Source organism: Salvelinus fontinalis, chromosome 9 (genome assembly GCF_029448725.1).
Source record: "Salvelinus fontinalis isolate EN_2023a chromosome 9, ASM2944872v1, whole genome shotgun sequence".
In the NCBI taxonomy this organism is placed as follows: Eukaryota; Metazoa; Chordata; class Actinopteri; order Salmoniformes; family Salmonidae; genus Salvelinus; species Salvelinus fontinalis.
In genome coordinates this window covers 50395163-50418669 of record NC_074673.1, presented here as the reverse complement: position 1 = coordinate 50418669, position 23507 = coordinate 50395163, and the positions used below count along the sequence as shown (strand labels likewise).

The following is a 23507-nucleotide window of genomic DNA, read 5'->3' as shown; positions in this document are numbered from 1 at the left end:
ATGCTTAGAATGAGAAACTCAAATCAATTTCAAGCTAGTCAGATAAGAATATCGAAAATTTAGCAATCCATTTGATAACACATTTTAGGTAGGCTATTAATTGCGTAAACAAAAAACACATGGCAACAATACACGCATGACAAATATAGCCTGGGGTATATAATAAACTGTTGAATAACATATGAAATGTTAACATTAAAAAGAGAGGAATCTATATTTGTGGTAAATCCAAATATAGGTCACGTCTTAATTGGGCATATATATCATGTGGATGGGCTGTCGTTCACTGTGCCGCTGGATGAATTCTCACCCACATATTACCTATCTCTAAATGAGTGCACAAACTGCGGAATTTGGTTTATCTATACTGGACATCTTCATCCTTTCGAATGGAGAGCGAACAACAATGCTGGTTTGGGGTCTGGAACTTCAGTCATGGGTGCTGAAGTGCGGCTGTTGCACACTGGAAAGCCAATAAGCGTGATCTTGTTAACCTGTTAGTGCGTTTACGCGATAGCCCTTAACTTAAGTTCCTAAAGTCGGTGATACGTCAAATATGATGAGAATGCAGTATTTTCTTGATGTATAATAAAGTTGGCGTAAATATCCACATTTTTACATTTTCTTGTCGAGCTCAAAGCTTCTTGAGCAGCCTTCGTGACTTGTTTTTTTTTTTCGTAAGGAATCCATGTGACCAACTCACCTGCCCATTTGCCCAGTTTCGGCGAGATCAACTGTCCATTTCCCCAGACCCAAATTCGAAAACCTTGGAGGAGTCGGTGGAGCACCCACAAAGACAGTGAGGCCACGGTGAATGCTCCGACCCAGAAGAGTGGCGTCTCGCCCACAGGAAGCATGTCCTCCACGTTCAACGAATACATGACAGCTGTTTTTCAGTGACTCTGTGGAGACCTCAAATTTAGGCAATGTGCTCTAATTTCAAGCCACAATGTGCGAATCCCTTTATAAGGAGGTTGTAGCATCACACTCCCACAACACTAGTCTATCCTGATTTAAACACACACCCACCACCTACTCTATAGCCTGCCTGAAAACCCACCTCTGCTCGTGATTGGATACAACAGCTGTCTAACAATAGAAACTGCCCACCCTTTGGTGAATTTACATGTCAATCCCCAATACTCCATTCCCATTCATGCATTGGGCGCATTCGTTTTGCATGTCCCGGTGTTCCGGGTAGACGGAGTATGTACATTATAGACCATTCCATTGGTCTCCATTCCCCTGAGGCACCGGGCCATGCACAACAAACTTGCCCAGTGTTCTTTATGAAGCAGGGTGGCTCAAATGTGATCCTAGGTGAGGAGCGATTGGGCGTACAATACGGCAACTTCTCTTCCGAGCCTTTCATTGGTTCTTGTTGAAACAGGGTTTTCAGGTTTAGTCAGGATTATGAAACCCTCAAAACCCACGCGTTCCAAAAAAAACTGCCCACACCACTTTATGAATGGAAGGATGCTCCGATTGGTGGAACAATAATCTATCCACCCGCCTCCCGGAGAGTTTTGGGAAAGACGTCATTCGATTATGAAATCAGCTTGCACCCTTCTAAACATGACTCATTCACCTATTTTAAGCACCCTGGTACCATTATATTGACAATTACAACAAGTGATGGGACACACTACACTGATAAAGCTTATATACGCCCTAAAACAGAACAAACACATGCGCTTACATTTTATGAGCACAAGAGCACCGCTCCCCCCAAAAAACTACAAACCCCATATGGCCATTTCATTCTATTCTCACGATTCGCGAGACCCGTCTACCCTAGTCAGAGAAGACGAGACGAAGCGAGATTGTTTACTCCATCCAAAATCTGTACACGAAAATAAGACCACGAAGTGAGGAACGTTTGTATGGAAGTCAATGAGACAGTACCGAATTTGGTCCCCAAAAAATATATCTGCTAATTTGGAGTTTTGTAATGGTCAGGTTGTTACGAATGCACTGATATAAGTGGACACACGTGGCATTTCGGCAACTTTGGGGAAAGCCTTTATATCGGAGTAGTACCTGTTGTTCACACGCGATATCTGCCCTCTCAATGGATAGAATGGTCCCACATGATCTCGCCTCCAGCTTGCCTTCCATCTTTCAGGACGTGTATCTCCATTGTTAGAGCGGTCACTCGATTATCTTGTCAATATCATAGAAATTCTTTGCCATAGTACATTTCCCAAACACGGAAGAGATGGGAGGATGTGTGATTAACGGGGAAAAAAGTGTTTCCCCTTACATAAACACAGAGACAGTCAGTGGATGTCTTAACACTTTATTCCATCGCACTGTACATTTGTGAACCACACAACTCGAACAGGATTGTTGAGAGAATATGCGTCTCCTTGGCGGGATGTCACGACTCGGGAGAGTTGGGCATTTTGATGTTAAATGCATTAGTTTATAATCCAGACAAAGTCTCACAACAGTGTAGCCTAGGCTGCTTTTGTCTTCAAGACCCCCCACCCCCCACTATCGCCATACTAGCTGGATGCTTACACCGACATGTAACTAAACATAAAGTATTGACCAACCAGAACTGCCTGAGTATAACTGGCAGGTGTAGTGTACTCATCAAAATGTGATTGTTGAGAAAATCAATTGACTTGTAGAAATCGTCATGCCGTCATTTGCATTCTTTGACAGAAGTGAATATACCCGAACGTATACGTGACTTGTGGAGCCGATGGGATTGGGTGAACTGGCTTTTCAGCAGTTTACAACGAAATCCCTTTTTGTAGCCTATTTGACATATCACCAAACATATATTTTTTACATGCATATCTCTTAACATGATAGGCTATTCATCCAAAATTGGTAGTTCATTAAGACGTAGCCTATTCTTTTCATCCTGCTTAGATGACCAGGCGTATGAATAGGATGTCATTTAACGTGGCCAACTATAGTGTTATCTTATAAAGGTCCTTCAGAATTCATCTATAAATGGAAGTCAGCAAAGAGCCAAATAAACACACCAAGCATGTATTTTGACAGGATCTTTCAGCATTTGAGATTTTATGAAGAGACGTTCTATAAGCATCAAATGAATACAGCAATTCCATGTGTACAAATTAGGCTATAAATACATGGATATATTCAGCACATTTCATATGTTACGTCCATCTGTACGAGGTGCACCTGTAGTTGTTCACATTGCTCTCAGATCCCACATGAACATCTGAAAAACAGTTATTCAAAGTAATACTTAATGACACCGCAGCCAAAAATAGAGGTTTTAAAAATAAATTAAAAAATAGAAGTGAAATCAACAATTCATCACCCCATTCACACACGCATATTCTGAATGAGTTAAAACAGCGACAACCTCAATGCTGAAAATATTCGACAGCTTCACATCTCCAGCAAAGAAGTATACATATTTACCCAGCCATAACACAACATAACTCACAGCTGTCATTATCTGCCATGATTTCAAATATGACAGTACACAAATCAAATAAAAACAGCAGCAAACTCGAAATATTCTTCACGACTGTGTAGCTTCTCTAAACACCCGACAGCTTCTTTTGGTACAATTTTATACTATCATGCCCTGCAAAAAAAAACACATTCTCTTTTGGAGAACATGTTGGTACATGTCATTTTTCAATGGATCATCACGTCTGAAATTAGAGACAAGTATGTATTCACACATGCCTATACGCAAACACACACATCGATAATACACCAACAGAAAGTGTTCCCAATAACACATACAAAATATGGCAGTTACTGAAATTGCGATAGCCCCTTTGAGGGGAAATATAAACAAAAGAGTCTTGTGCATGGGACAAACTCATTCAGAATTATAGGAAATATATGGACTCTCATCTTGACACTATTCTGAAAGTCCTGGGTGTTGCATACATTTCCCCTGAAACACATAGCCACTCCTCTAGTATCGATACATTCAAGTGTGCCCATAGCCCATCCACACGATTGCTGACTCTAAGTGTCTGACAATGAAAACTAGGCTGCTATACTTTCCCTCATTTTTGTCCAGTGCATATAACTTAGCACTCTTTTTTTTTTAAATCCCATGTGCATGTTTATCTCTGTTCTGCACTAAAAGTCCACATTTGACATTTGTTATATTCCAATCAATAATTTCCTTGATGTGTATGTGTTTCAAATGGCTTCTGACAGTCATACGAAGAGCGCTACATTTCAGCACCACCGTTCATTGGACAGCGACACTCGTCTACAGTCCCCACCTCGGCCACTCACATGTTCCCAGATTTCGAACGTTTCCTCGATATCAATATTGTTGTTCTGAATTTTTCTGTAACTTCTTTTTGCTTCTAAAGACCGGTATGCACAAATATGCACAGGGCCTGCATTTTCGAGCTCTTCACTGCTGCCACGTGCTGCATGTGCTTCAAAATTTACAGACCTGCACCTAAAAGTATCGGATCAATTCTAACCTGGTCACACAATGAAACTGCCATATTTAGGCTACCGAATTGCTCTAATATTTCGCAACTTTTGAAACTACAAAATATGAACGTGGTAGTTGTACACCGTCCTTTACGTAGGAGTAATGAACAAAATACTGGTTTCCTGGCAAACGCCTGCATATCTGTCACAGTACTACACATGCAGGGTTTTCAAATAGGCTACATCAAAACCGTCTGCTCCTTCACAAACGAGTAAACCCTATTCAAACTGAGAAGAATCGCAATACTCTACAGATCCCAAGCATAGTCTTCTTACCATGTAGGTTGCTGTATGTATCAATCATTCCAGTTCTAACTTTAACGAACACTTCTTAAACTAATAATCTACTGGGCAAACACTGGTTGAATCAACGTCGTTTGCACGTAATTTCAATGAAATGAAGTTTAACCAACGTGGAATAGACGTTGAATTGACGTCTGTGCCAAGTGGGAAGCAATTTACTATTGTCATACTTTTACAGCACAGAACAAATGACATTTTATGTGAAATTAACGTATTTTTATCCTCTTAAAAATTTAAGTATGGTGATAATATCTGCGTGGTCAAATCACATCACTACACAAGGTCGTCAATATAGGCTACATGATTTTGCTAGCAAAAATAAATAGCTGTATACTGCTCAAATGCATTAGATGTCCAAGAGAGAGTACTTCAAAACGTTTCAATAAAGATATTCAATGTACATATGCACATCCTTTCACACACATACACCCTTTCACACAATCTTCTTACACACTGCATACACACACTCTTGAAACACAAATCCAATTCTCTCTCTCTCTTACACACACACACACACACACACACACACACACACACACACACACACACACACACACACACACACACACACACACACACACACACACACACACACACACACACACACACACACACACACACACACACACACACACACACACACACACACACACACAATCATTTCAGTTCTAACTTTATAAAACAATCCCAAACAAACTAACCAGCAATTTTCGATTGTTTTACTTTTACTACATAATTCAAGTCAGTCTGAAAAATGACAGTACAATGATAATATTTGTGTGGTCAAATCAAATCACTACACAAGGTCGTACATATAGCCTACATGATTTTAATAGCAAAAAAAAGTCTAACTGCTAAAATGGATTACATTTCTTTAAAAAAAAATCTTGCAAGATATTCATGCACACCCTTTTACACACACACTCCCTTTCACAGACTCCTCTTACACACTGTATACTGTCACACACACGCCGTCTTTCAAACAAACACACTCCCTTTCACAGACTCCTCTTACACACTGTATACTGTCACACACACACACAGTCTTTCAAACACACACACTCCCTTTCACAGACTCCTCTTACACACTGTATACTCTCACACACACACTCTCTTCAAACACACACACTCCCTTTCACAGACTCCTCTTACAGACTGTATACTCTCACACATACACTTTCTTCAAACACACACACTCCCTTTCACAGACTCCTCTTACACACTGTATACTGTCACACACACACTCTTCAAACACACACACACTTTCTTCAAACACACACACTCCCTTTCACAGACTCCTCTTACACACTGTATACTGTCACACACACACTCTTCAAACACACACACTCTCTTCAAACACACACACTCCCTTTCACAGACTCCTCTTACACACTGTATACTGTCACACACTCTTCAAACACACACACTCTCTTCAAACACACACACTCTCTTCAAACACACACACTCCCTTTCACAGACTCCTCTTACACACTGTATACTGTCACACACACATTGTCTTTCAAACACACCCACTCCCTTTCACAACCTCCTCTTACACACTGTATACTGTCACACACACGCTCTTCAAACACACACACTCCCTTTCACAGACTCCTCTTACACACTGTATACTGTCACACACACACTCTTCAAACACACACACTCTCTTCAAACACACACACTCCCTTTCACAGACTCCTCTTACACACTGTATACTGTCACACACTCTTCAAACACACACACTCTCTTCAAACACACACACTCCCTTTCACAGACTCCTCTTACACACTGTATACTGTCACACACACACTCTTCAAACACACACACTCTCTTCAAACACACACACTCCCTTTCACAGACTCCTCTTACACACTGTATACTGTCACACACACACTCTTCAAACACACACACTCTCTTCAAACACACACACTCCCTTTCACAGACTCCTCTTACACACTGTATACTGTCACACACTCTTCAAACACACACACTCTCTTCAAACACACACACTCCCTTTCACAGACTCCTCTTACACACTGTATACTGTCACACACACATTGTCTTTCAAACACACACACTCCCTTTCACAGACTCCTCTTACACACTGTATACTGTCACACACACTCTCTTCAAACACACACACTCCCTTTCACAGACTCCTCTTACACAGTGTATACTGTCACACACACACCGTCTTTCAAACACACACACTCCCTTTCACAGACTCCTCTTACACACTGTATACTCTCACACACACACACTATCTTCAAACACACACACTCCCTTTCACAGACTCCTCTTACACACTGTATACTCTCACACATACACTTTCTTCAAACACACATACTCCCTTTCACAGACTCCTCTTACACACTGTATACTGTCACACACACACACACACACACTCTTCAAACACACACACACTTTCTTCAAACACACACACTCCCTTTCACAGACTCCTCTTACACACTGTATACTGTCACACACACACACTCTTCAAACACACACACTCTCTTCAAACACACACACTCCCTTTCACAGACTCCTCTTACACACTGTATACTGTCACACACACATTGTCTTCAAACACACCCACTCCCTTTCACAGACTCCTCTTACACACTGTATACTGTCACACACACTCTCTTCAAACACACACACTCCCTTTCACAGACTCCTCTTACACACGGTATATTCTCACACACACACTCTTTTCTCTCCCACTGAATATTATTTGGGAGTTCAAAGGACATTTGTGTATTCTAGTAATCAAATCAGAAATCATCTGCATCAAAATTGACTTCCTAATATGTGCTGGACATAGCCTATTAATTAATAGCCTAATATACAGTACCAGTCAAAAGTATGAACACACCTACTCATTGAAGCGTTTTCTTTATTTTTACTATTTTCCACATTGTAGAATAATAGTGAAGATGTCAAAACTATGAAATAACATATATGGAATCATGCAATAACCCAAAAAGTGTTAAACAAATCTAAATATATTTTAGATTCTTCAAAGAAGCCACCCTTTGCCTTGATGACAGCTTTGCACACTCTTGGCATTCTCTCAACCAGATTTACCTGGAATGCTTTTCCAACAGTCTTGAAGGAGTTCCCACATATGCTGAGCACTTGTTGGCTGCTTTTCCTTCACTCTGCGGTCCAACTCATCCCAAACCATCTCAATTGGGTTGAGGTCGGGTGATTGTGGAGGCCAGGTCATCTGATGCAGCACTCCATCACTCTCCTTGGTCAAATAGCCCTTAGGCAGCCTGGAGGTGAGATGGGTTATTGTCCTGTTGAAAAACGCAAACCAAATGGGATGGCGTATCGCTGCAGAATGCTGTGGTAGCCATGCTGGTTAAGTGTGCCTTGAATTCTAAATAAATCACCAACAGTGTCACCAGAAAAGCACCTCCTCCTCCTCCATGCTTCATGGTGGGAACTACACATGCGGAGATTCTCTGTTCACCTACTCTGCGTCTCACAAAGACACAGCGGTTGGAACCAAAATTCTCAAATTTGGACTCATCAGACCAAAGGACAGATTTCCACCGGTCTAATGTCCATGTCTCGTGTTTCTTGGCCCAAACAAGTCTCTTCTTCTTATTGGTAGTAGTGGTTTCTTTGCATAAATTCGACCATGAATGCCTGATTCACACAGTCTCCTCTGAACAGTTGATGATGTGTCTGTTACTTGAGCTCTGTGAAGCATTTATTTGGGCTGCAATTTCTGAGGCTGGTAACTTAATGAACTTATCCTCTGCAACAGAGGTAACTACGGGACTTCCTTTCCTGTGGCCGTCCTCATGAGAGCCAGTTTCATCATAGGACTTGATGGTTTTTGCGACTGCACTTGAAGAAACTATCAAAGTTCTTGAAATTTTCCGGATTGACTGACCTTCATGTCTTAAAGTAATGATGGACTGTCATTTCTCTTTGCTTATTTGGGCTGTTCTTGCCATAATATGGACTTGGTCTTTTACCAAATAGGGCTATCTTCTGTATACCACCCCTACCTTGTCACAACACAACTGATTGGCTCAAACACATTAAGAAGGAAAGAAATTCCACTTCTAACAAGGCACACCTGTTAATTGAAATGCATTCCAGGTGACTACATCATGAATCTGGTTGAGAGAATGCAAAGAGTGTGCAAAGCTGTCATCAGGGGTGGGTACTTTGAAGAATCTCAAATATGACATATATTTTGATTTGTTTAACACTTTTTTTGGTTACTACATGATTCCATATGTGTTTTTTCATAGTTTTGATGTCTTCACCATTATTCTACAATGTACAAAATAGTCCAAATAAAGAAAAATCCTTGAATGAGTAGTCGTGTCCAAACGTTTGACTGGTACTGTATATATATTTTTTAAAGTATACTCATTAAACATAAACATAAATTGTTTCTCTCGTTTTTAAATTGTTTGAACCTTTTCAGTGTTTCTTTGACAGAAACCACCCACAGGATTGCAGTCAAAGGACATAAGGAGTTACAGAATTAACATCCGGAATGTTGTCTGTATGTTTATGGACAATCAAATTGTACAATTTTGTTTCATCCCATGGTTATAGCATAGACAAGGACCGTGTCCCAAATGGCACCCTATTCCCTTTATTTGTGAATGACTTTTAACCAGAGCCCCATGGGATGTAGACCAGGGATTATTACCTGTGTTTTCTTCTGTTGGGAGAGTGACAGGTGTGTGTCTGATTTGGTCCAGGTTCATTGGAATGGCCAGGTGAAAAGGACACACACGCTTCTCCTGTAACGCAAACAAACATAACGTTGTATTTCAGCCCCTCAAGGATACCGAGGTTGTCTCGGCAAAAAATTGATGTTGCTAGAAAAACGTGTTGTATTCTCTGTTTCTTTCCGTCTCTCACCGAAAGACAAAACAAATCAACAGCCATTTACTCGCGGTAAAGACATACATCTTTTCCAACACACTCACAGCGTCTCTCCCTTTCACACACTTCATAAACCTTGTGTACACACTCCTCTTACACACACACACACACACACACACACACACACACACACACACACACACACACACACAATTGTCTTTACATGTTAGAGTAAAAAAACAATATGTCCACCTCAACAACAGCAATATAAGCATCCAATACCTAGTCCTATAGATATTTCATGCGGGCTAACTTGTGTCTCTCGGGAAACAAAGAAAAGAAGAAAACATTTTTTTCCCTCTCACATCAAATTAACAATGGGATACTTTACAAATGGGACAGGAAGCTTGACGACTCCTTGTTATTTTTTTCTGTTCTAAGAATGCTTTCGGTTATAATCTCTTTACCAAACTTGATATGTTTTAGAGGGACATGGAGGACAAGAAGTTTAAAATCAATTAACAATTCACCATAGCTACCTACTGTAATTCACTATTTGGACAAATTTGTGCATTTTCTGTTAAGAACATATATGATGTATAGTTAGTTGTACAGGTGTGGCTTCATATCTAGACTTCTACTTACAGTAACTTATCAAACGAAGCATTTGAAATATAAACCGATTTTCCCGACGTAAAGTCAGGACCACCAATACATGTGGGATTTGCTTGTTCACACACAGCATCGTTTTATGAGAACTGTAGCAGCAGGAAATGACGGAATCTGACAGCAAAATGTCTGCACAATGGTAGAAATGTGCGTCGTACCGTTACGGGGTGCTGTGTCAAAATCAAAAGGTGGCACATACACCTGTCTGCCTGGACTACATTAGAACCATTATTTTAACCATGTTCATTACAAAGCATGTTGGGAAAGATGCTCCTTTTTCTCTCTCTCTCTCCTCCTCTCTCTCCCTCTCTCCCTCTCTCTCTCCCTCCCCCTATCTCTCCCCCTCTCTCTCATATTTATATATATATAATAAAAAAAGATGCAATAGTCCCATTATTATGAGCAGAGTCTCATGCTCTCTGTCTTTTTCTCTTGTGTTAGTATGAGATTTGTAAAAGACATGATTTCGTAAATGGGGGAAGTGGTAACACAGAGGGATGTGTCTGTCCTGGGAGAAGAAGAGGAGAAGAAAAGGACTGTGTTTCACCACTTCCCCCATTTACGAAATCATGTATTTTACAAATCTCCTACTAACACAATTGTATTGCATCTTTTTTTGTGGACAAATACAGTGCAAAGGTCACATGTGCAGCACATTATATTGTGTGCACATACACAGAGACACACACACACACACACGTGTCAAAACAATCCAGACACAAGCGTGTGTGTCTGGCCCTCCAAGCATTTTTTAACGTCTCCTATCTCAAGAAACTGATATACACACAAGTTCCAGATTGGTGAACACTATTTCTCCTGAACCATTTGGGCATTACATTTAGTCTTAAAGCACTCTTATGTACCTTGACATTACACTTTCATTCAAATACCCTGTGAAATGGAGATACTTTAGAGTAATGAGGATGGTTGCCTGAATTCAAGGAAAAATACTAAGCATAAATAATCAAACAACACGTTTCAGTCGGCCTAGGGTTTCCCAGATTTTCCTAGAAATCCCAGTTGGAAGATTCCCGGAATCAGGAGGCAATAAGCAGGAATCCCGGAATCATCCAATCAGGCTTTCTGGAAAACCTGGGAATTTTAGGAAAGTTACTGGAGTTTTGCAACCCTAGAAAGGCCCCACATGTGGTGCTGTGTCACACTCCGTTTGACATTACTTACAAGGAACTGTGTCATCGCCCCGAGCGGAGCACATGTTACATGGGGTTACAGTAATTAACGGAGCACCATTCTGTTCGTGTCCAGGTAGGGGGAGTGGTGCTCCTCTTCGGGGCAGGACTCTGACTGTGGGTGTCACAGTCTTAACAGCCCCCAGACATCTCTGGACAGACTGTTTACTGTTCTTTGAATCTGTTGGCAAGATCAGCTTTGTTACTTCGGTGGGGAGGACACACACACACACTCAAATGCATAAACACAAGCATACGCACACACAAACACACAAAATGGCTGCCATGTTCCATCAAGAAGGGTGCTGTTGAAAGGAGTCACCATACCACAATAAAGGTACAGTGAGACTGGATAAAACGTCCTATTATTGTATTATTGTTTGCTGACATAGTTGGACGTGATAAAACACTACATGTTAGCGATTCCTATTACGTAACCTGCACGTTTAGCCCTATGCTGACCTGACCAGGTGGCCGTGATTAGTTCCTCGAACAAGTTCGCAAGTGTAGAATCCACCGAGTCAGAAATAACCCAGTGACTGCACAGACGTACTCTGGTATTGTTTACGGGCGACCACATCCGTCCACACCCCCCCCCCCCACACACACACATCACACACATCACACACACGCACGTGCACACACACACACATCACACACACCGTTCATTGAAATTGTTTACAGCTCCAATTTACCTTTGGCCTCCTAAAAATGTACATCCCCTTTTGTTTTTGGTTTACAAGCTACTTTCCAGAAACAGCTTCCAGTCAGAATACCTGTCACTCATGTCTGTGTCTTTGTTAAAAAGTACAACAACTAAAAAACAGGACTTTGACATTCAGGGTTTCTTTCTATGTTTCTGGAGACTGAAGGGAAATGTACTATTTCCCAGACTGAGATTAAGCCTATTCCTGGATAATTAAAAAAAAAACATTCTTAGAAGAATCTCCATTTATATGGTTTAGTCCAGGACTAGAACTAATCTGTCCGGGAAACCGGCCCTAAGAGTTTGCATCTATACTGTTTTCTTTTTAGAAGGGAAAACAAAACTAACAGCGATCAATTGTTTCATTGGTAGTTTACCGTAGTCAAATATCTATCCTCCCCCACCCCTACCCCCCTGTAACTCTTCCCCAAGTCGTTGCTGCTGGAGAATGTGTTCGCATTTAAAACCTTTATCAACCCAGCATGAACTGTAAATCATTAGAATAGTTCAAAGAGTTAAAAAACCTCATAGCGATCTGGTACAGACCTACAGAGTAACTATTTGAAATGGTTCAAATAGCTGACAATCTGTGGGAAAGTAATATACAGTCAACATTGTAATTAAGAGAGTGTACTATTGTGTTTAGCGTATATATTATACAGATGTATGTGTCCTTGTCTATGCTTGATTCTGTGTAAGAAGGCCATAATAACTAACATCTAACTGCATCAATCTACAGTACAACCAGAATCATATCAGTCAATGGTTCCACTTGAACGAGTTAAAGGGACTTTTTAAAGGGACGCAAACTCAAAATGACAATTCTGTGTTTTCATGTATGCACAGAGCCACAACCAAAATGTCCCCACATGGATAATAAAATCATCTTATCTTTACAACCTGATTAATTAATGAGAGTGGTTCAAATAGTTGAAAACCAGTAGAAAGCCAGCATGCACAGCAATGACTAACAATGGATAAAATAGAAAAACCCTTTTCAAAAAAAAAATGCGAAAACAAATAAATGATTTGGAATGGTTCAAATTGTTCAAATAGATCCCAAGGAACTGTCTTCTTTTTTACAAACCTTCCTTTACATCCAATTGTCTTTTCTTTCTTTACCTCTCTGAATCTAAATCTTCCTCAACTGATTTGTTTCTCCTTTTGCTTGCTTTTCTTTTTGTTTTGCCCTTTCTATATTTGCCTCTATTTCCATCTTATGTGTTTGCATCAATTCGCATCGCTGTACACGCTGGTTTGTAGAAACAGACGTTTACTTGATGTTTGAACAAAACTATGTTGGTTCTTTAGTGGTGGAATGATAGAGCATCAATATACTGCTTTGACCCACCTTCACAGACAGACACATACACTCACTCTAAATGATTCATCTTTTAGGTTTCATATGTACTGTACAGGCCTAATACACACACAGAATCCAGTAGTAAGTAACACTACTTGTTTGGACAAGTGTACAAAACTGCCCAGTAAATCGATTCTTCCTATGGCTACAACAGAACTTGTCAAACACAATGAAACAGAAAAAGTAACATCGTTTTTGGTGGGTGAGAGAAAAGGTATATGCAGTTTTTGGAAAAGGACAGTTTGCTTTGTTAGCTTCAACTATGGACTAATTGCAGGTTGAATAATGCTGTATCTACAATATTTTGCACATGACTATTACTGCAACAATGTTGACCACATTTCTTTGTGTTATCATACTGTATATATAGGCTAGCAATAAAGAGAGAAACTCTTGGTATTGGTTGAGCACAAAGATACAATGGAAACCAATTTCAACAATCACTACAATGATTAAATACCCTTCTAAACTTGTATTATGTATTATTTTCTGTCAGAACAATTGTCTCGATCGATATTAGACATATTTCTAATTTCAGCTTCAATGGTCAGTCTTGAATTTGATCCCGTTTACAATTGAGCAAAATAAAAATAAAAATATTTAATCTGTGATTCAATTGTACATTTATTGTATCCAATGAAATGATGTACTTAAATCAAAGCTCTCAAACCTTTTATAAATAAGTGTTTATTTTCATGTCGCTTTTTATTATGACATATTTCCTTATAAGAGTACAAGAAACAGCTAGTTGCTTATTTTCTTGTGATTTGAACGAGTCCATATCATACAAATTTTGTCGTCTCAATTTACTGTGACGTGGTACATATTACTTCTCAACTGAGGCTACATAACTGTATTTTAATACAACAAAACCCTTTGTGTAATAAAAGTAAGTCAATTGGCATGAGTATTTTTCTTTCTGTTTTGGAAAATGAAAATATAATATTCCAAACTCGAAAGAAAATACACACCGAGAGTATAAATCAACATACTTTCAAAGTATTTGAGCAATATCTTCTGTTGCACTGGTCAAATTCATAACTAACATTGTTAATGTTGAAGTGAAATTTCCCCCAAAAAGGTGACAGAACAATGTAATTCTTTCAATTAAGCACTCTCTTAAAGACAGTCGTCTTTTCAGAAATATTACTCGATAGATTAGATATAATTTAGTCATTTGTTTTGCTAAAAATGTATTTCTGCAGCAATGAATACTTAAACTATACTCAAATCAGAATGGATAAATACGTTCTGTTTTGAACCTCATAGTGTGTGTGTGTGTGTGTGTGTGTGTGTGTGTGTGTGTGTGTGTGTGTGTGTGTGTGTGTGTGTGTGTGTGTGTGTGTGTGTGTGTGTGTGTGTGTGTGTGTGTGTGTGTGTGTGTGTCCAAGAGAGAGAAAGTGTGTGAGTGATAGAGTGAGTCATCGTATGCGAACATGAGGGGCGTCGTCATAACTGAGAACTTACAAATGAATGTGCGTATGCACGGCATATGTATGTTTCTGAGCCTGCGTGTGTGTGTGAAAGTCAAGACGTTCACTTCTGTGTCCACGTGTGTGTGTGTGTGTGTGTGTGTGTCAGATCCATCTATGTCAGAGGCTCCATAGAGGGTTAGAGTTAACCCCTAACACCCCCCCCCCCTCCCCAAAGTACCGCCCTTCCCCCTCCAGTTGGCTGAGTCATCCCTCAGCCTGCCCCATTTTCCACCACCGCCTTACAACGACGGGCATCTCTCCTTCCGTCAGAGATGGGAGGGAGCGTGAGAGAGAGAAAGGGAGAGATGTAGGGGAAGGCCGGGTGTATGGCAGCTGCCAGCCTGGTACAGAAAAGTGCCCCGTGTTTTAGTTTGACCTAGAACTCACTTTCCACTAAACCAACTATCAACCACCCTAGCATATGCATGGATAATGTGAAACGACGTGAAGTATTCCTTTTAGCTCCTAACTGTCTGCGACAGAAAACAAAATGAGCTTTTGCTATTTGGAACAATCCAAGGGTGTATTCACAAGGAACCAAATGGAACCTAAGTTGAAAATGTTTATTTTTATTGCAAAAAATGTTTCCGTTGCAAAACGTTTTGCTACGGTGTAGGACTAATTAATACACCTCAGGTAGTCCCTCCCATCTTTCAGTCTATTGTCTTCCCTTTGGTGCCAAATGAACAAAGGTTCAGTATAGGCTGGGCACACACAGGAAGTGGATCATGATTGAGTCCTTTCACACTCACTCAACCAGGTGACAAGTGTACAGTGTGGAGGAGTAGTGAACTACTAATTTAACTGCATTTTGCAGTAGCTTGGTGGTAGTTTATTAACTAAATTCAGCTTTTGGTATTGTTTACAGTAGTTAATAACTTTTTTGCCACGTAGCAGTGTAGCGAACTACTGGAACTACACACTACTTTTTATGCAAAAAGAAAAGAAAATAGGACTGAAGTAGGCAAGAATTTCCTTTCTTTTTCAGCATCAGACCTTCCCAATTCTCCCTTGAAACATAGTTTTTGTGTTTAATATGCACACTGTTAACGTATGACCTCAAAGTGATCTGTCCTTGCAATTTGTACTCTATGACCTTTCAGATTCAAATCTGATCATTTTTCAAGAAGCAGTTTGGATGTCGTGAACTATTTTTCCAAAGAAACTTTAGTTGAGTAAAATACATTTTTTCTTAAAACTTCTGTCAGTGTGAAGTAAACGGTAGCTTGGTAAACTATATCTTCACAGTAGCTTCGCCAACACCGCAAGTGTAACAGTAATAGTCCGAGCCGCCGTGCTGCATTGTAAGAGTACTAGAAACAGGGATCGTTTTTTGGGTGGAATCTTTTCACTGATAGCAGCGAGCACAGTTGCATTGCAAAATGATTGGAACCTACACTGGGGAATCATCTAAGACACATTAAGTTCCAAGGTATGGAACAGTACAAATAACGCTCCTTCTGCAAAATACATCCCTCCTATTTGTCCGTTTCAGAACAGCAACATTTGAGGGAAAGTGCTTCATCTATTTGGGACTTTTTGTAAGTCTTTGAAATGTGTGTGCGGCTATAGTGATCATACCTTACTCAGAAGCAGCCGGGAAGAGGTGTGGGGGGGGGGGGGGGGGGGGGGGCAGTAAGGCATTGTAGCGTCATTCATGGCGTCACTCAGGACTCCCTCTGTCACACAGTCAGGAAGGCCCTGACCATAGGAAAGAAAAAGAGACAGAGGTGGAAAGTGTGAAAAATAAAGAGAGAATGGGAGACAGAATGAGAAGGAGAAAGAAAGGGGGAGAGAGGGGGAGAAAAGAAGACAGAATACCAGCAGGCTCAGAGACAGTTTCTACCTACAAGCCATCAGACTGCTGAACACTTGAACTGGACTGACCACCTGCTCTGGTTCTCCTCACCTTAACACACACTCACTCATTCACTCACGCCCACACACATTCTTGCTAAACACACAAACATCACAACTGCTGCTACAAGACTCTTATCTACTATTGCTAATACTGCACGATTTAAACACTTGCCCCTCAATCCCCCCTTCCCTGATACATGTGTAAATATTGGACTACAAATTGTGTCTTCCTGCATTATACTTACGCTAAAATGTTTATTCTATTCTAAAGAGCCATTTACTTTATGTTAGTATTCTTATCTTTTATTATTTATTATTATTGTTGCATTGTTGAAAATGAACCTGCATGTAAGCATTCCGTTGGACGGTGTACACCATGTGTATCCCGTACAGTCGTGGCCAAAAGTTTTGAGAATGACACAAATATGAATTTCCACAAAGTTTGCTGCTTCAGTGTCTTTAGATATTTTCGTCCGATGTTACTATGGAATACGGAAGCATTTCATAAGTGTCAAAGGCTTTTATTGACAATTACATGAAGTTGATGCAAAGAGTCAATATTTGCAGTGTTGACCCTTCTTTTTCAAGACCTCTGCAATCCGCCCTGGCATGCTGTCAATAAACTTCTGGGCCACATCCTGACTGATGACAGCCTATTCTTGCATAATCAATGCTTGGAGTTTGTCAGAATTTGTGGGTTTTCCATGCTGGAAAAGGCATTGTTTGTCACCAAACTGTTCCTGGATGGTTGGGAGAAGTTGCTCTTGGAGGATGTGTTGGTACCATTCTTTATTCATGGCTGTGTTCCTAGGCAAAATTGTGAGTGAGCCCACTCCCTTGGCTGAGAAGCAACCCCACACATGAATGGTCACAGGATGCTTACTGTTGGCATGACACAGGACTTTTTTCCGGATGCCCCAAACAATCGGAAAGGGGATTCACCAGAGAAAATGACTTTACCCCAGTCCTCAGAAGTCCAATCCCTGTACCTTTTGCAGAATATCAGTCTGTCCCTGATATTTTTCCTGTCCCTGATGTTTTTCCTGGCTTCTTTGCTGCCCTTCTTGAAACCAGGTCATCCTCCAAAAGTCTTCGCCTCTATGTGCGTGCAGATGCACTCACACATGCCTGCTGCCATTCCTGAGCAAGCTCTGTACTGGTGGTGCCCCGATCCCGCAGCTCAATCAACTTTAGGAGACGGTCCTGGCGCTTGCTGGACTTTCTTGGGTGCCCTGAAGCCTCTCCTTGAAGTTCTTGATGATCCGATAAATGGTTGATTTAGGTGCAATCTTACTGGCAGTAATATCCTTGCCTGTGAAGCCCTTTTTGTCCAAAGCAATGATGACGGCACGTGTTTCCTTGCAGGTAACTATGGTTGACAGAGGAAGAACAAAGATTCCAAGCACCACCCTCCTTTTGAAGCTTCCAGTCAGTTATTCGAACTCAACCAGCATGACAGAGTGATCTCCAGCCTTGTCAACACTCACACCTGTTTTAACGAGAGAATAACTGACATGATGTCAGCTGGTCCCTTTGACGCAAGGCTGAAATGCAGTGGAAATGTTTTGGGGGGATTCAGTTCATTTGCATGGCAAATAGGGACTTTGCAATGAATTGCAATTCATCTGATCACTCTTCATAACATTCTGGAGTATATGCAAATTGCCATCATACAAACTGAGGCAGCAGACTTTGTGAAAATTAATATTTGTGTCATTCTCAAAACTTTTGGCCACGACTGTACATATGACTGATGAACTTGAAAAAGAAAGAGCGAGAGACAGAAAGAGATTGAGAGAGAGAGAATGAGGGAGAAAGAAACAGCGAGAGAGAGAGAGAGAGAGAGAGAGAGAGAGAGAGAGAGAGAGAGAGAGAAAATGACAGACAAAAAAAGAGGAAGGGAAAGTAGAGAAAAGTGAGAGAAAACAGTAAGAGAAGAGAGGGTAAGGAGTCAGAGAAAGACAAAGACAAACAAGTTGTGGCCAGCTCTAATTCTGCCTGTAAGATATAACACCAGGCTCATAACAGAATAGTGTTGGTTCATTACTGTGTCAATGTACACACCCACAGTACAATGAACATCGTCATGACACTAGCTATAATCATGAGTGAACAGCGTGTGAACATGCACATGAATATGAACGTTAACAGTGAATATGAACGACCCCTACACACAACCATAAAGAGGAACAGTTTGCAAAAAAGAGAGGCCATTGCCTCAGCTCAGCATAAGCCAGACATGGAAAGGAGCATAAAGTTCTGACTAGAAGATAGCCCTCATCACCAGTCATAGTGCGTAAATCATTAAAAGTTCAGCATGTCTATAGGGCCAAGGTCTGATGTAACTTAGTCGCATAAGTAAAAGGTCTGATGGCAACAACAACAACAAAAATGACACGCCAACATGGGATATTAAAGATTCAGCACCGCTCGAGCGGACAGCGATGGAATCGGCATCCCAAAGTTCAGCACCACATGACGACGGACACCGACTGTCTCAGGTGCAGCCACTCCCCACTGAGAGAATCTCTAGAAATAAATCCAGAAAGGCCTAAAGAGGAAGTGAGGAACTATTTGAGGTTCAACACCACTCAAGTCAACCGAGATGGGTTATTGACTAATCTGGACATTAAAAAAAAAATTGCGTCTTGAAGTCTTGGCCAAATCACAATCAATGAGTAGATGGATGTCCATTCAGTGTCCTGCGGCTACGAAAGTAAACTAGTTTGAGGAAAATTTTGTCTTGTTACTACCTGTTGATTGTACCTGTTCAGAGGTAGAATAACCTCCTATCCAGTCCATTCCATTCAAACGCTGATTGGCTTCACAAGTATGCAATATGTAACCATCTCCTGAAAAAAGGCATTCACTTGCTAGACATTAATAGGCCTCTGAACACCTCCCCTACACACACACACACACACAATACAACATCCTTTACAAATAAATAGACAGAAGTGACTATCATCTTACAAGGGTTGAGTTCTTCTCATTAATGAGACTGGTATTAAACTACAATAATTACAACCACATAGAAAATAATAGGACCTAAAGCCTTTGACTCTACTAAATATCTGTCTGGCCCACAGCACAGAGGCTGTGTAGTTCTTTGTGTATAAAGCCCAGCTACAGTGTGTGTCTGTGTGTCTGTGCGTGCGTGTGCACCTACATGTATGTATGCATACCTTATGTTCATGTGAGCAGAACATGTTTCCCCTAAAAATAAACAAAGACATTTGGAATGAGGGGAGAAAAAAAAGAAGCTTTGTAATGATACGAGTCACGACAGAACTGAGTGATGACGTTCTTCCATTCAAGAGGAGAGGTCCCCATTCTTATCTCTGTTTAGATGGCTAGACAGTCGCCTCACCCCTTTTGGCTAACAAATCAGGCATCTGGAGGACAAAAACAGGTATTTCTAGATGTTGTGACCTATACAGTTGTATTGAATATAGAAAGAGGTCCTTTATGTCCTAGATGAAAGTGCAACAATATATCAAATGACTGATTCATTCAAGAGTATTTTTAGCAATTGGTTTTGTTACAAGTTCTGGTCTATTGTGGTTTAGGTTAAAAACAATGGAGGCATCCTTTTTGTGAGTGGAAGTTTTTGATTGTGTGCTCATTTCATTTTTTTTGCATTTGGTAGGCCCTATTCATCTCTCTTGCACAATGAACACACTGAATCAGTGACAAAGGTTGAACGTTCTAAATATCCTTGAAAGGTTCATGCTTTTCGTAATAACAGGAAGCTCAAGAAGGCATTGTTCAACCTGACTGCTTCCTAAACCCACACATACTGCTTCCTAACTTCACATATCTCTCACAGAGACAATAGGAAAATGCATCCTGAAGGACAAATACTGTACTAGTCAAACAAATCTCACTATTAACCGGTAGATTTTGAGGGACACACCTTGATAAGCCGAGCCCAGGGGTTTTACCACGAACTCACAGTCTTTGAGACCTAAACTTTAGTAGTCATAAATTAACAAACCCAGTGGGCATAATTTGACACATGACGTCTTGATAACGTTGTTTTCTTGTTGTAAACTGGTTTGGTTGAGAAGGCGTTATATAACCAGATTACAACAAACAGGTCTCTGTTACAAACAGTTAAAGACTTTTCATGACAAAATCAAGGCTTCATGGGAAAGACTTCATATGTTGGTTGATATCTAGTCAGATAATCAGAATACAAGCAGAAAAATACGTATTTTTAAAATTCTGTAAGTGCTAAAAATTCTGTAAGTGCTAAAAATACACTTACAGAATTATTTTACAACCAGCATAGAATCTGACCATAAAAGACATCATAACAACAGTTTTGCTTTCTGGGAAACATCTGGAGACAAGTGTTCAAAATGAAGCGAATTCCCCAAAGAAGTCTGAACATTGAAGAGTTCTGCGTGTCACGCTCTGAACAAAGATGGGAGTTGCATGGTCACCATTTTCCACACCTTTACACATAACTACGTGTGCACTGTATTTGGTGAACTACACTGTATTCTATTGAATTTAGTCCTCCGTGCAGGTCAATAAGTCTGACTCTAGAAGTGCTTGATTGACCAACATTTTGACCAGATTTCAAAATGGATTTACATAACCAGTTATCAAGTTGTGTATCCCAAATGGTGCACTATTCCCCATAGAGCACTATGGGCCCTGGTCAAATGTAATAGGGAATAGGGTGGTATTTGGGAGCCAACCCATGACTATCATTTTGGTGCAACTGTTGCTCCACTATAGACTTGGTATTCTTTAACAAAGCCCATAGCTACACCTCTCTTCCCCTTCACGTTATCTTTGTGTTCAGACATACTACACAACTATGGTATGGTGCAAGCCGTCAGAGAAACACACTTAAAAACATTGCAAAGCAAACTCTTCAAAAATACGGTGTTCATACATGTCAATCAAGTGTATAGGGCCAAGATATCATTACGAGACTGAAGTTTCCCCGGGGTAAAGATCTAGGGCATGTGAGGGAAATGCAAAACTGACACAAGACAAGTGTCTCGGAGCAACTTCACCCTGCACCTCTCATGCATCCCTCATTGGCCCTCCTTCTCATTACTCAATAAATGTCATTCTTATTTTCGGTGATATTCACTAACTGCATAAAATGTAACACAATTGGCCCATAAACGTTGTGTGGTAGACAGAGAGGTATATAGAATACATGTTTGGTTCCCCCCCCCCCCCATGATTTAGAACACAGTACTAACACACATTACCCACCAAAACACAATTTAAAAAAAAGTATGGTCAGACAGGCCCATAAAACCATGGGAACCATAAATAGGCCTACACATGCCTACAGACCAGTAAAATGAGGCACATATTGCCTACCCCTCACACATGCACTGGAAGAGGTCAAACCTCGACAAAAACAATTGTCTTTGTTGCATTGACGTCTGTTAAATCTATAAAGTATGTTTCTAACAAAGGACTGCAATGATTTGCCATTTTGATGCCAAATTAATGGGCGGTCAACTTCTGCTCACGTGCGCAGCGGTGAAAATGCCCGACCAAAAAAAATGCAATTTCAAAGGGAAGTGATTTTTGTTTGACGTCATCTTTCCAGTTGCCTCTATTAACACTCTCGGGTCAACAGTTACCTTGCGCTGAACACGAGAGAGGAAGGACCAAGAGGTGCTGATTTTAGTGGTCCACGGGTGATAGGCCGGCTCCCTTTCTCAATGGAGATGATGAAATCCCAATTGAGTCGACATTTCTGGCCTGGATGTCACATGGCGCTCGAGCCCTTCACGGTCAAGTTATCGTGCCTACTTCTTCCCTCACCTGCAGAAAACAAAAAGACAGAGGTATCATTATTTCTGTAAGATTGATAGAGCATTGCCATTAAAAGTGTACAACATAATTGGGTTGGAAGAGGGGCGTCCCGTGCGCATAAATACCGAGTCTTCGAAAAGACGCGGCGCGGGAATGAAGGCCCTTCGTCAACGATGCCCACTGAAACATCCTCAAATGACACTAATTCAAATGACTGACTCGAAAGGTTTTAAAACATGTAGCCTTGTTTTTTGCCCTGCCCACATCTAGTTCGAATCTCTTCCGAGACACTTTTTAACAATTGTTAGAGAATACAAGTATGCATTGTTAGGCCTAGGCTTTGTCCATCCATACCGCACCACGCAAATAAAACTACAAAACAACACATCTATATTTGGGCTATGGAATTGGCATTTATTGCATGCAGTTGTGTCCAAATACAAAAACACGCAATAGGTGGGCTATACTTATCGGAAATGCACGCTACAGCACCCGTACAATGCCCTGCAAAACAGGGGTTTGTCTCCACTGTCAAGTGTTAACCATTGTGTGCTACTTTCTACTATATGCATATGACTACTTGTTACTCTTTAGTCACGGGGTGTTGAGGGTTTTTACAGCATTCGTGAATTGTCAGCCGTCTCCTAATTTTCACGATCTGAAAAAAAAACCCTGAGTGCCAAAAGGTGACATGAATCCTAATTTATGATGATTATTTAGAGACTTGACTAACTTGAGCTGCAGAGTAACAAAGTGTGACGCCACTGAAATCGGGCTGATCAATAACAAAGGCCCGTGACGCTGTCCGTGGTGCTGAAAAG

At 40.7% G+C, this 23507-nt stretch overlaps 1 protein-coding gene across 12 annotated transcripts in view; it reads right to left on the bottom strand.

Moving 5' to 3' along the window:
* Positions 1–23507, bottom strand: part of LOC129862791 (very-long-chain 3-oxoacyl-CoA reductase-A-like) — a 60318-nt gene that overhangs the window by 24380 nt on the left and 12431 nt on the right. For 8 of the 12 annotated variants that reach the window (XM_055934761.1, XM_055934760.1, XM_055934764.1 and 5 more), the window contains 3 exons: positions 22512–22695; positions 16612–16731; positions 9449–9542 (listed from right to left, as the gene is read on the bottom strand). In XM_055934761.1, the coding sequence (XP_055790736.1) occupies positions 9449–9542; positions 16612–16689 (172 nt within the window). In that variant the 5' untranslated portion in view covers positions 16690–16731; positions 22512–22695. Of the gene's footprint in view, positions 1–703; positions 15182–16611; positions 16732–22511; positions 22696–23507 lie in introns of those variants that run through there. The other 4 variants (XM_055934767.1, XM_055934755.1, XM_055934766.1 and 1 more) reach the window with 4 other exon arrangements.